Genomic DNA, 15,169 nt, shown 5'->3' with positions numbered 1-15,169 from the left:
AATATGAAAAATTAGAAAAGGCAGAGCCCAAATAACCCTAAAGATTGGGAGAAAGATCAAAAGAGATGGAATTATAACAGAGAAGATAGAATTTAACAAATGAGTATGTGGAATCATTATATTGATATGTCTTTTAGTCTCCAGTGTCTTAGAGCAGCTGGAAGGAAAAATCTAAATTATGGAACAGTAACCCATACCAAACTCTGAAATCAATTCTATAACCAATACATACCGTACTCTACAGAATAGAGTTTTACACATCTTCCATTAAAATCATCGCTATATTTTATATTCTGATGGTACTATAAATGCTTATATTAATTTTTTAATATTCAATTTTATATTTAGCAATTGCTAATATAAGAAATGCAATTGTTTTTGTTTTTGCTTTTTTTTCGCATGGGCAGGCACCAGGAATTGAACCCAGGTTTCCAGCATGGCAAGTGAGAACTCTGCCTGCTGAGCCAGAATGGCCTGCCCAGAAATGCAAAAATGCAACTGATTATTATTTTTACTTTTCTCCTATGACCTTGATGAATTTACTTATTAGTTCTAAATATTTTTTGTTAATTTATTATGATTTCTACATACTCAGTCATGTCAACTGCAAATAAATAGTTTCTTTTTCTTTAAAAAAAAGAAAGAAAGGTTATGAGATTTCTACTTTTACATATAGGTTATTAAAATTAAAAGAACACTACACAATGGGAATTAGACACAAGAAATATAAAACAGAGCTCCTACCCAGGCAATTTACTATTCTTGTTATAAACATCAAGAAATTTAACCAGGTATGTGGGAGAAACTGGGTGAGTGATTAGATGAAGATAGTAAGGGAACAGGTCAAATAGTTGGGAAAAGAATGAGCAGATAAGAAAGAGCAAATTGTCAACAAATTAACTACAAAAGGCAAATACTTGCTCTACTCCTTAAATTTCTCCATCTGCTGAATGAGAGTAACAACACCTGCTTTACCCATCTTCAACAGCTGTTGTCAGATTTTTTTAAAAATTACTTTTAAAAATGAAGGAGATGACTTCTAGGTATGTAAATCACCCCGGCAATGTGGGACATGACTCCCAGGGATGAGCCTGGCCCTGGCATCGTGAGATTAATAATGCCTTCTTGACCAAAAGGGGGAAAAGAAATGTAACAAAATAAGTTTTCAGTGGCTAAGAGATTTAAAATAGTCAGGAGGTTATTCTGGAGGTTACACTTATGTAAGCTTCAGCTAGATATTGCAAATTGTCATGGTATGCCAAGCCTCAACCAACAGTATTCCTGAAAACCTTAAAGGATACCCAGAACTCTATGTGAGACTCTATAAAAGTTTACAACATCCAGATTGTACCTATGCCAGATAAGCCCTGAAACCCAGAGGTACCAGTCTCTCCAAGAACATCAACCAGTTGCATCCCCATAATGTCAACACTCCTTTTCAACATGAAGAAGTTAGAATGGTCATTGCCCAAATATCCCTGAAGATTGAGAGAATGATCAAGTAAGAGTGAGGAATGAATGATCAAATGAGAGTGAGGAGTTGTAACAGAGAAGATAGGATTTAACAAATGATTATGACTACTTTATCATTATATAGATATTTCTTCTTAGTGTCTAGTGTATTAGAACAGCTACAAGAAATTTCTGAAATTGTGGAACTGTAACCCACAATTACTTTGATATTTTCTCCATAACTACTTGTTAAACTATACAGTGAAATTTATCACTGTTCTGCATATATTGTATTTCACAACAAAAAAAGTTTAAAAACAAACAAACAAACCCCAAAAAACAAAAATGAAGGAGAAATCTAGCAGTCCCACTACTCAGTATATACCCTCAGTAATTGAAAGTAGGGACTCAAACAGATATTTGCACCCTGGCATTATTCACAATAAGAGGACAGCAACCCAAGTGTCCATCAACCAATGAATGGATAAATAAAATGTGGTATCTACATACAATGGAATATTATTCAGCCATAAAAAGGAATGATGTCCTGATACATGCAACAACATATATGAACCTTGAAGATATCATGTTGAGTAAAAAAATTCAGATACAAAAGAACAAACATTCTATGATCCCACTGATTTAAAACAATCTGAATAAGCAAACACAAAGAATCAGAATCTAGAATATAAGTTACGAGGGGACAGGGTGGAATGATAGAAATATTTTGGTAATGAATGTGGTGATGGTAGCATAACATTGTGAATGCAATTAACAGCACTGAAATACATATCTGAAAGTGATTAAAAGGAAAAATGTTAAATTGTATAAGTGGTAACAGAATAAAAATTTTTTTTTAATTTCATGAAACTAAAATATACAAGCAGTGGGCCCTCAGTCAAACCACGGATTATAGTTAATTGTACAATTATAAAAATATGCTTGCATCAATAAAATATGCTTGCATCAATTGTAACAACTGTCCCACACCAATGCAAGATGTTTGTTGTATGGTGGTGGAATACTGTGTGTGTGTGTGTATATATATAAGATACAAAAAAAAAGATGAACTTGATTAACAATAAATTCAGGATAAATAATACTGCATCTCTGGGGAGGAAAGAAGTCAATGAGATTAAGATGGGTACCAAGGAATATTCAACTCTATGTGTATTATTTTATTTCTGAAAAAAGAAAAGAAAACTGAAGCAAATATTGTAAAATGTTTATACTGAACAAAGGAAGGTAATGGCAAGCACATAAGTATTCCTTAGTATTCTTTATCTTTGAAATATTTCATAATACCATTTTTATGTATAAGAAATACAATATATTATTACTAATTATAATGTACTCTCATATCAACTTATATATAATACTTCCCAGTAAACAAATCCTCAATTAGGAAATGTCTGCAGTCTACATAACAGAAGTCAACTGAAAAGCATGTGACATTTTCTGGATATAGCATGTTTATGCACAACAGAAAAACAGAATTTGCAGAACTACCTCAATCACTAACACTAAAATAATCATAAAAGTGATTATTAAAATCATATAATCATAAAAGTGATTATTTTCCTCTGTGTTTTCCAATTTTTCATAAAGGGTACTTCTTTTATAACAAAAGAAAAACAAAAACATTTAAAAGGGAAAAATCAACCAAGTGTCTTGATTATGTAATTCTTATTTTAACTCTTTAAAAATTTCTTTTCCTTTTTCATCTTGTGCTTCTAAATTCCTAAGTAATTAAAAAATTCTGAGGCTATGAAACTGCTACTCAAAACTGATGACTAATATGTGTACTTTTCTGTATGTATACGTCAAAAATTTTTAAAAATTGATGAAATAGAAGACAATAAGTATTTTTAAACATAATGTACCATAAGAAATGATCCATGAAAATTTATGATTTCGCACCTACTGCATTCCATATCTTCAGGCCAAGGAACACCAAACATCTCCATGAGCTTAGAACACTCGCTGTAAGCCCGCTGACATAGCCTACGACAGGGGAGAGTGACACGTCCATATTCCATACAAATAGGAGCATAGAGTGCACAAAGGAATGGCCGGAAGTCCTGGGAACAATCCAGATTCACCATAGGGTGGAATGGCTAGGAAAAATTTAAAATTGAATAATTAGATAATGAATTCAAAATAACTTTTGAATATAAGTTAAAACCTTCTATAGTATTACAACATTCATTTTTTTCTATTTTTAAAAATTACTGAAGGTTATAAAAAAATTCTGAAAGGGAATTTTTGGTTTTGTTTTATTTTTTTAAACAAGACCCTCTTAACCCTACCCTTGAAGATTCTGATTTGGTAAGTCTGAATATATTCTAGAATATATATGCATATTTTAATTATTAGAATTGGTAGTAAAGAATAAGGCAGTATGAGCCATTTTACACATAAAAAGACACAAAAGATATGCACCAAAATTTCCAAAAAGTCATTACTGCTTGGTGGTGAGATTACAAGAGATTTTAATTTTCTTCTTTTTATGTATTTCAGTTTCCATATTTTCATCAATTAACATGAATCAATAGGAGAGAAAAGTCAAGAAAGAAAGGGAGAGAGAGGGAGAAGAAAGAAGTAGTTATACATAATAGATATTTGGGGGCAGAGAAGCAAATCTCTACACTTTGTTTATTTTCTTGTTCTTTTTACATTTTAAAAAACTTTTTAAAGAGTTTTTAAACTCTGAAATCACATGACATAAATAGAGCTAACACTGCAAACTGATATTAAGGAAAGATAAAGAAAAAATAGTGGCCCCCAAAGTAAAACCATACTAAAATAATCACTGTAACCACAAAATAGATTAATATCCCAGGAAACGTGCATCTGGATTTTATACTGCCAAATAATTTTTCCACTTGTTTTATACCATAGTTTCAGAATCAGTGCTGATTTTGAACTGTTAAATGGATATTCTCATCACTATACCTTTCTACTCAGTAACAATCTATTTCTGATGTATGTTTTCCAAAGCCTCATATACATAACTCAAAGAGTATAAGATACATCCAGAAAACCAGGAGTTACTTAAAGAAAATAAGGTCAAAGTGGTGATATGGAGCTCCATGTACCCAAGAAATAAAAATACGTTCTTAATTTAATCTATTCCCGTGGATATAAATCCATCCTAAGTAGAACCTTTTGATGAGGTTACTTCAGTTAAGGTATGATCCACCTCAATTAGGATGGGTCTTAATCCTATTGGCACCCTGTATAAGCAGAATGAAATTCAGATAGAAAAAGAAAAAGCCAGAGGAGCAGCCAGAGGCTGAACGTCAATGGAATCCAGAAGAAAAGACAGGCCAGGAGATGCCACTATGTGCCCTGTCATTAGGCAGAGGAGCATAGGGCCAATGATCACAATGGCAGCCCCAGAATGCCAGTTTTCAGGAAGAAAGCATTGCCTTGATGATGCCTTGATTAGGACTTTCTCTTAGCCTCAAAACCACGGGCAAATAAATTCTCATTATTGAAGCTGAAACAATGCACGGTATTTTCTTGAACAGCCTAGGAAACTAAAACAGAAGTTAAATGTAGAACGGATGTGATAACTTATATGTAACAATAAACTATATGTGACAAGAAACTATGTGATGATAAACTATATGTGACTATTATGTCCAAGTATGATGGAGTAGTTTGTGGTAGACCAATGCTTCCACCAAGAACAACTTAAAAAGACAGAGACAATGTTTAAAAGTATTTATTTAAAGATATTAGAGAACTGCTGAAGAAAAACAAGAGGGACCACGATGGCAGAGAGTAGAGAAGCATGGAGAGGTGACTTCATACTGCTGCCACTTTTCTAAGCAGGCTTTGTTGAATCTCGGCGCAAGACGAGAAGGTGAGAATCTAAGCTTTGCCTAGGCTGGGCTGGAGAAATGAGAAACCAGCAGAGCTTTTGGTGGTCCTGTGAGGTTATAGAGACAAAACTGGAAATGAAGGAACTGGATATAGGTGAGATAGAAAAGAATGAAATTGTGACCACCACCACCACACACCCTCCCCCCGACAGCATACAAAAAGAAAAAAGTAAAAAAAAAAAGATCAAGGTGAGAAGGAAGTGCAAAGGATTTAGTCTGACACAAAGTCCATTTTCTATTCAAAATATTTGAAAATTCTGAAACTGCAGAGAAGAAGCTAAGAAGCTAAGGAGAAAGTCTCTGAACAGGGTTACCAGGCTGAAAAGACATGGATTAGAAGGAGGGGGACATTTCCAGATAAACAAAAGCTGAGTTCATCACCAGTGGACTGGCCCTACAACCTACAAGAGAAGCTAAAGAAAGTTCTGCAGATTGAAAGGAAAGGACCCTAGACAATAGATGGATGTCACATAAATAAATAAAAGATCTCCTTTACAGGATGGTGTGGATAAAATGGCATGGATAAATTTAAATGCCAATCCTACTGTACTTTTGGTTTGTAACTGCACTTTTTTTTTTTACTTCTTATAGGATCTAAAGGCAAATGCATAAAATGCAATGATAAATCAGTAGTTTTGGACTCAGTAATGTATAAATATGTAATCTGTGATAAGAAATACATAAAGGCAGGGAATAAAAGCAGAATTTCTGTTAAGTAGAAAAGTTGCTGTCAAACCAAATAAGACTGTGATAGACTTAGGATGTTAAATTTAAGTCACATGGTAACCAAAAAGAAAATATTGGAGAACATGTAAACTCATAGAGATAGAAATTTGAGAACTAGAAGCAGGGAGGGAGGAGAAATATGGAGTAAATGCATAATAGGTATCTGTTTGGGGTGTCAGGAAAGTTCTACTAGTGGATGATGGTGAGGGTTCTGCAATATTGTGCATGTGATTAATCCCACTGAACTGTATCCTTGGGAGTGGTTGAAATGGGAAAGCTTATGTTTTTTTGTGTGTGTATATATATATGTTTTCACAATTAAAAAAATAGAGCAACTAAAGAGACAATGACAAATGCAATATGTGATCATGGAGGGGAACTAATAATGAGGAGAAAAGCTCAAAAGGACATTATTAGAATATATGAAAAAACTGGAATATAGACTGTAAGCTTTCTATCAATGTTAAATTTCTTGACCTTAATAAATGCTCTTAAGGTGGTTATATAAGTGAATAGCCCTGTTGTTAGGAAATGTACATTAAGTGTTCAAGAAGCACAAAAAATACTACCTACACTCAAATGTTCAGAAAATGGATTGTTAGAGAGAGACTAACAGATGGACTGACAGATATATAGACTGATATGGCAAATTTGGCAAAATGTTAAAAATTGGTGGATGTTGGTATCTGGGGGAGTGGGCAGAGGTATGCTGAAGTTCGCTATATGGGATTTGTATTACTTTTGTGACTGTCCTATAAGTTTGACAATATTTAAAAATTAAAAATTTAGAGAAAAAAATTGGACATGCTAGGATGAAATGAACAAATTCCTTTTAAAAAATTACAATTTACCAAAATTCATAAAAGAAACAGAAAAGCTGAATATACCTCCATCTACAAAAAAAATTGAATCCATTATTAGAAACCTTCCAACAAAGAAAACTAGACAAGATTGCTTCACTAGTGAAATTTTATCAAACATTTAAGAAAGACATTATAGCAATCATACACAAACTCTTCCAAATGCAGGAAAAATGGAAACCTTTTTCATCTTATGAAACCGGTATATAACAAAGCCCAAGGATTACATAAAAAAGGAAAATTACAGGGTAATTTCTCATGGCCATAGATATAAATTCTTAACACGACAATAATAAACCTAATTCAGCAATATATAAAAACAATAATATGCCGCACCATATGAAGTTTATTCCAAGGGTTCAGGCTGATTAACATTTGAAAAATCAGTCAATGTAATTAACAGAAAAAAGAAAAAAAATCACATGATTAGTTCAAACGATACAGTAAAAGCACTCGATAAAATTCAATACTCATTTGTTAGGAAAATTCTTAGCATATTAAGAAGCAATCTGATAGAGAATATATATACCAAACTACAGCAAACATCATACTTGGTATTAAAAAAGCTTCCTCTTTGAGAAAAGTTTCCTCTTTGAAATTAAGGATAGAACAAGAATACCTATAATCACTAGCCTATTTAACATTATACTGGAGATCCTAGCCAGGGATAAGATAAGGAACGGAAAAAAAGAAATATAAAAAATAAAAGGTAGAAAAATTGGAAAAACAAAAATACAATTGTTATCAATCACAAATGACAAGTGTTCCAGTTATCAATTTGTCTCTCAGCTCCAAATTCACCTTTCAATACCTTCTCTGTGATAACAGATAGGATTCATTTAACCATTTTATCCTTTACAGTGAATTCACATGACGTCAAGCTTTTTCAATCAAGGGTGATGGAGGTATTCCTGTAGGGGAAAGATTCTCCTGTTTGTTTTGGCTGCTGCAGGGCACACAATCAGCAATGCAAAGGTAAGGAAATCCATGGTGCTGTGGCCTAGCCATTTGCCCAGAACATATCTCAGCAACCTCACAGTCCCAGTCCAACCTGGTGACCACCTTCCCACAGTTTTCCCACCATGGACACTACACATTGAAGGCCTCCCACCTACACCAGTGCTCTTACTCCTTTTGCTAGCCCACCTACCAGCTTGCCTATGTCCGGAGGACTGTTTCCTGCTAGTTTGACAACTGTGGACCAGTTCCAGCCCACCCAACCTATAGGGTGCTATCTAATGGGATGCCACTATACTTTCTCCAATAAGGTTTGTGTCTTGGGATGGGAGCTCCCTTCCAAGTTTGTCCCGGGGTCCTAAGGTACTCTCTAGAACTCTCTTTCTACCCTATCGTTTCTCTCCTGTGATAGTTTAATAAACCTTTATATTACAATTCCCTTGTTTAAATCACTGGGTGGTTCTGTCTCCTGATTGATTCAGACCAATATGACATGACTATTACACAGAAAATTAAAAAAAAAAAAACCCCACAAACCATTAGAATATGTGAATTTACCAGTGTCACTGAATACAAGTCTGCATTTTCACATTCCCAAAATAAATATATTAAAAATAATTTAAAATAACACTGACAGTAACTTAAAAATATATATATATATCCAGGAAAAACAATCTTTCAAAAGATGTGCAAGACCTCTATGATGAACACTATAAAACATTGAGAAAATATACAAAAAAACAAAAAACAGATAAATGAGGGATACACAATGTTTATGAATCAGATAATTCAATATTGTAAAAAGTGTCATTTCCCCTCACATTCTTCTATAGATTAAATACAATCCCAATTAAATTATAAAAATTCTCTGCTTTTGTGTAGACAAACAGATTCTAGAAGTAAATGGAAATACAGTATAAGAATGGCCAAGGCAATCTTGGAGAACAAAGCTGGAAGAGATACACTAACAAATATTAGAACTTATAAAGCTATGGTAACTGAGCCAGTGATACTGGCACACGGATATTCACACAGACCAATGGAAGAGAGGTTCCAGAATCAGGCACACACATATATATGGTCATCTGACTTATATATGGTCATCTGACTTATGAAAAGGTGAGAGCGGAATGGGGTGGAGGAGGATGACTTGTTAATAAATGGTGCAGCAACAATTTGATAGCCATGGGATCAAAAATAAATGATTCTTGATCCCACATCACATACAAAAATCAATTCCAACTATAAATGTGAAAGGTAAAACAATAAAGGATCATGACTTTAGGGTGAAGATTACTTTTACATGACATAAAACTATTAACCATAAAAGAAAAACATCAATATATTGGACTACATAAAAATTAAGAACTGCTGAAGAATTCAAGGACACACCTCTCAGCCCCAACATACCTGTCCCTCCACCCCTTTCTCTTGTGTTCAGCTGTTTCAATATGATTTTATTCCCCAGCCTGGGAAGATTTTGAGTCAAATGGAATAGCCTGAGCATATCCTAAACCTAAAACTGGGAAGAACCAACTCCACCTGCTTATCAGGCAGGAACCTCTCAGTGGCAAGGATCCCTTCCCCCTGGGTTGTATAAATACCCTACCCTCAGGAAGCACAGACATGTCTCTCCTCTTCAACAGAAATGGAGTCTGCAATCCACAGATCCTGATCTGAACAGGACAAAGTCCCCAGAGGACTGGCCCAATAGTAAATTTTCCCTTGCTCTTGGGGACCCTCTGTGCTGTGTAAGTAATAAAGTGGTCATTTGCTGAAACTTTCTGCTGTGCTGAAACTGGGTTCCCATGAAGTATCACACAGCAACTTGCTCCACAAGAAACTATTTTCATCAATATATATCCATTAAGAAAGTGAAAAGACAAGATACAGAGTAAAAAAAAGTATCTGCAATACATATATCCTACAAAAGTTTTGTAGCCTGAATATATAAGGAACTCTACAAATAATAAAAAAGCAGAAAAAAATGTGCAAAAGATATGAACCAAGACTTCAGAAAAGCAGATATTGAAATGCTCAATATTGAAAAATGGCCCAACTTAATCATTAGGTAAGTTGCATGCATGATAAACCACTTTTACCATGCATGATACCACTTTCACACACCAGAAGGGATAAAATTAAAAAGACAAGAAATACTGAGTGATCGGAAGGATATGGAACAACGAGAACCCTGTGAAGGGAATGTAAACTGGCATAACCATTTTGAAACTAGTTTTGGCTACCAAAACTGAACACCCATAAGACCTATATGATTCAGCAATTCTGTTCCTAAGTATATACCTAACAGCAATATAAATGTATGTTCACCAAAAGATATGTCACGAATACCCCTAGCAACACTATCCATTATATACCAAAATAGGAAACAACCTAAATGTGAATAAAAAATATAACTGATAACTAACTTGTGGTATATTTATATAATTATTATATTGTAATGAGAATGAATGAACTATTACTACATAAATATAGCTGAATCTCACATATATAACATTGAGCAAAAGAAGTCAAATATTGTATGATTTCATCTATATAATGTTCTAATACAAACAAAACTAATCTATGTTGACAGAAGTCAGAATATAGCTCTCACGTGGGGAGGAAGTGAATTGGGGCAAAGGGTACTGCTGGTAGGGTTTCATATTGCATTTTATGAGCTGCTTACATAAGTTGTAATTTTGAAAAAATCATCAAAATTTTGATTTGTGAACTTTTCTGTTTGTACATTATAATTCAAAGAAATTACTTAAAATACGTTAGAAAAACTTCATTTTTAAACAAACACTTTCTGATATATCTGTCCCCAACATTCTTTCACATTAAACTATACTGAAAATTCGAGTTCTTCAGGTTGCATGGAATTATCATCTATATTACACAGTACAAATGTGCTATATTAAACAGTTTTCTATATTAAACAGTACAAATAAACTCACTAAAAATTGCTGTCTTTTATTTTGATAACTGACCTAAAGTGGTACTATTGAATTAAACACTCAAAAAAAAAAATCTGGTGGTAAGCAAAAGACTTTGTAACTATTACCATATGACCCAGAAATCCTACTTATAGTTTTGAACCTAAAAGAACTGAAAGCAGGGACTCCGACATTTGCACACTGATGTTGCTAGTGGCATTATTCACAATTGCCAAAAGATGGAAGCAACCCAAGTGTCTGTCAATGAATGGATAAACAAAAAATGTGATATATACACACAGTGGAGTATTATTCAGCCATAAAAAGGAATGAATTTCTGATACAAGTGACAACATAGAGGAACCCTGAAGACAACATGTTGAGAGAGATAAGTCAGACCCACAAAAAAAAACAAACAATGTGTGATCTCACTGATATGAATTAATTATAATTAGCAAACCCACAGAGTCAAAAACTAGACTATAAGTCACCAGGGGCTGGATGAGAGTAGGGAATGGGGAGTTAATGCTTAATTTGTATAGAATTTCTATTTCGTTGATTGTAAAGTTTTGGAAAGGGGTGATGGTGATGGTAGCACACCACTGTGAGTGTAATTAACAGCACTGAATTATAATGTGGATGTGGACATTATAAAAGGGACAAGTTTAGGCTATATATATATATATACATATATATATATATATTACTAGAATAAAAGTTCAAAGATAGAACACAGTGAATCCTACTGTAAGTAACAGACTATAGATAATAGTACAATTATAATATTCTTTCATCAATTATAACAAAGGTACCACACTAATGCAAATGTTAATAATAAGGGGGTTAGACAGGAACTCTAATTTATGCATGATTTTTCTGTAAACTATAATTCCTATAGTAAAGGAAATCAGTCTGAAAAGTTTGACATTTTAAAAACTATATATTCAGAAAAGAGACTGCCTCTTAAAGAGTGAACAAGAGTACATGAAGTCTGGCTCCACCCAATAACAATACAATATTTATACATTTTTCCCAAGTGTACATGGAACATTCTCCAGGAGGGTCCATACTTTAGACCACAAAACGATTCTCAGCAAGTTTGAAAAGACTGAAATCATACAAAGTACCTTCTTTGACTACAATGGAATCAAGCCACAGATCAATAACAATAGAAAAATTGAAAATTAACAAATAAGTGGAGATTAAACAATACACTCTCAACCAATAGGTCAAGAAGAAATCACAAAGGGAATTAAAAACTAATTTTACACGAATGTAAACAAAAACACAACATACAAAAAGTTATGGGGTGTGGTGAAAGCTGTGCTCAGGGGGAGACTTATAGCTATAAATGCCAGCATCAACAAATGAAGAAAGAATGCAAATTAACAACCTAAATCTATACCTTTAACAACTAGAAAGAGAAAAGCAAACTACAGCTAGCAAATGGGTTAAGAAAAGAAAAAGGTTACAGCAGATAAACAAAATATAAACAAGAAAAACAACAGAGATAATCAACAAAACCAAAGTTGGTTCTTTGGAACGATCAACAAAATTAACAAACCTTTAGCTAGACTGAGAAAAAAAAGAGATACATAAATAACTAAAATGAAAATAGTATCACTAGAGACCTTACAGTAATAAAAAGGATTAAAAGAAAATACTGTGAACAATTTGTATACCAACAAATTAGATCACCTAGATAAAAATGGGCAAATTCTTAGAAACACATAAATTACCAAAACTAATTCAAGAAGAAATAGAAAACCTGAACTGACTTTTAAAAACAAAGAGACTGAAACAATAGTAAAACACATCACAACAAAAAAGTCTAGGATCAATGGGTTCACTATGAATCCAAACAAACATTTAAAGGAGAATTAACATCAATCCTTCTCAGTTTCTTTACAAAAAAATAGAAGAGGAGAAAATACTTCCTAACTCATTCTATCAGGCCAGCATTACTCTGATACCAAAGTAAGACAAAGTCACCACAAGAAAACTACAGACAAATATCCCTTATAAGTACAGATGAAAAAATCCCTAACAAAGTACTAGCAAACTGAATCCAGCATATTAATAGGATTCCATGACCTAGTGGGATTTATACCAGGAATGCAAGGATGCTTCAACATTAAAAAAAAATCATTATCACATACCACATTAACAGAAAAAGGGAAAAAAAAAATCATCTCAATTGATCCAGAAAAAGCAGCTGACAAAATCTAACACTCTTTCACAATAAAAACACTCAAAAAACTAGGAATGGATGAGAACGAACTCTATAGAATAAAGGACATTCATGAAAAACCCACAGTTAACATCACATTGAATGATAAATACTGAAAGCCCCCCACTAAGATCAGGAACAAGACAAGAATGCCCATTTTAATCCCCTCCTGTTCGATTGAACTAGAAGGTCTAGCCAGAACAATTAGGTAAGAAAAAGAAATAAAGCATACAAACTGGAAATATCAAAGTGAAACATTTTCTAACAGCAAATGACATAATCCAATATATAAAAAAATTACTTAGAATTCACAAAAAACTGCTAGACCTAATAAATGAATACATAAAACCAACACAAAAAGTCAGTTATGTTTCCATATATCAGCAATGAACAATCCAAAAAGGATATTAAGAAAACAATTCCATTTACAACAGTATCCAAAAGAAAAGCATACTTAGGAATAAATTTAACCAAAGGGATGAACAACTCATACACTGAAAACTACAAAACATTGTTGAAAGAAATTAAATAAGACCTAAATAAATGGAAAGGATCTCATGTTCATGGATTGTTTGTAATGTTAATCACAAGATGATGATACTAACAAAAACAATATACAGATTAAATGTAATATCAGTAATATCAGTCAATTTTCTCACAGCCTTTTTTGCAGAAATGGAAAAGCCAATCCTCAAAATATATGGAATGGCAAGGGGCTCAAAATAACCGAACAATGGAAAAATAAGAACGAAACTGAAGAACTCACATATCTCCATTTAAAACTTATGACAAGGGGTCACAGACGGTTCAGTGGTAGAATGCTCACTTTTCATGTGGGGAGACCCAGGTTTGATTTGCAGACCATACACCCCCCAAAACAAACAAAAAAACAATTTATGACAAGGTTATAATTATCAAAAAAATGTGGTACTGGCATAAAGATTCACAGAGACCAACAGAATAGAACTGAGAGTCCAGAAATAGAAATAAAGCCAAACTTCTACGGCCAATTGATTTTCCACAAGGATGCCAGGACCATTCAATAAACAACAGGATCCTCAACAAATGGAGCTAGGACAGCTGGATATTCACCTGCAAAAGAATGAAGGTGGGCCCCACACTTCACACCATATGCAAAAATTAATTCAAAATGCAAGAGCTAAAACCATAGAAATTTTTGGAAAAAAAAAAACAGGGGTAAATCTTCAAGACCTTGGATTTGCCAATGGATTCTTAGATACGACACCAAAAATATGAATAATACAAGTAAAAGATAGATAAATTAGACTTCATCAATATCAAAAGCTTTTGTGCATAAAGGACATTATCAAGAAAGTAAAAAGACAGAATAGGAGAAAATAGTTGAAAATCATATATTTTGTAAGGTTCTAGTATCCAGAATACATGAATTACTGCTACAACACAAAAACAAAAAGATAAAACAACCCAATTAAAAATGGTCAATAAACCAACCAAAAAGGATGAGGAGGGGATCAATGTGGCAATGTAAGATGGCTACTGTAAACTTCTACCCAGAGATTCAGAAATAAAACAGACAAATCTCACTTGTTCAGAATTCTGAATGAAGGTAAAGATTGGAGAAGGATCTACACACACTGAATTGAAAAAAGAGAAAAGTATCAGGCAAGAAACTTCCATCCCAGACCAGAAGGTCCTTTCCCTTCCAACTAACTCGGTGCCAGCAGCCCGGGAAGTGCCCACAAGCAGTAGCCAGGATCCCTCCTCCCTACCAATGGGGACACAGACTATAAAATCTCTCACAGCATGGGACAGAACCATAACTAAATCCAGACACAGAGAGCAAACCCCACAAGGACCCACGGTAGGACACAAACTACTGGGGAGGGCAGAATACAAAAGAACACCAACGAGAAGATTCCAAAATAGATGATTCCAAAATGGATTGCCCAAAGTGGCAAGTAGTTAGGCAGAAACCATTCAAATCAACTGTTTGGGGTCCCAGAGGACAGGGGACGACATTTCAAGTCCTAGGTCAGTGAGGAACAAAGCATCTGAGAAAACATGTGACACAGACTGTGTTTTCAACCACGGGGCCTGGTGCTGATCCCTAGCCCTTGAGGGGAAGAGCAGCAG

At 33.9% G+C, this 15,169-nt stretch overlaps 1 protein-coding gene across 7 annotated transcripts in view; it reads right to left on the bottom strand.

The window, feature by feature from the left end:
* FZD3 (frizzled class receptor 3) overlaps nt 1-15,169 on the bottom strand; it is a 110,556-nt gene that overhangs the window by 61,687 nt on the left and 33,700 nt on the right. For 5 of the 7 annotated variants that reach the window (XR_013172432.1, XR_013172431.1, XM_077152913.1 and 2 more), the window contains one exon: nt 3,373-3,569. Coding sequence is in view for 5 of the 7 variants with exons in the window: in XM_077152913.1 (XP_077009028.1) it covers nt 3,373-3,569 (197 nt within the window). In the remaining 2 variants the exon portion in view is untranslated. Of the gene's footprint in view, nt 1-3,335; nt 3,570-15,169 lie in introns of those variants that run through there. The other 2 variants (XM_077152917.1, XM_077152916.1) reach the window with 2 other exon arrangements.

Source organism: Tamandua tetradactyla, chromosome 3 (assembly GCF_023851605.1).
Source record: "Tamandua tetradactyla isolate mTamTet1 chromosome 3, mTamTet1.pri, whole genome shotgun sequence".
Taxonomy (NCBI): domain Eukaryota; kingdom Metazoa; phylum Chordata; class Mammalia; order Pilosa; family Myrmecophagidae; genus Tamandua; species Tamandua tetradactyla.
Note: the sequence above shows the minus strand (reverse complement) of the source record. Positions and strands in the feature narration are given on the sequence as shown.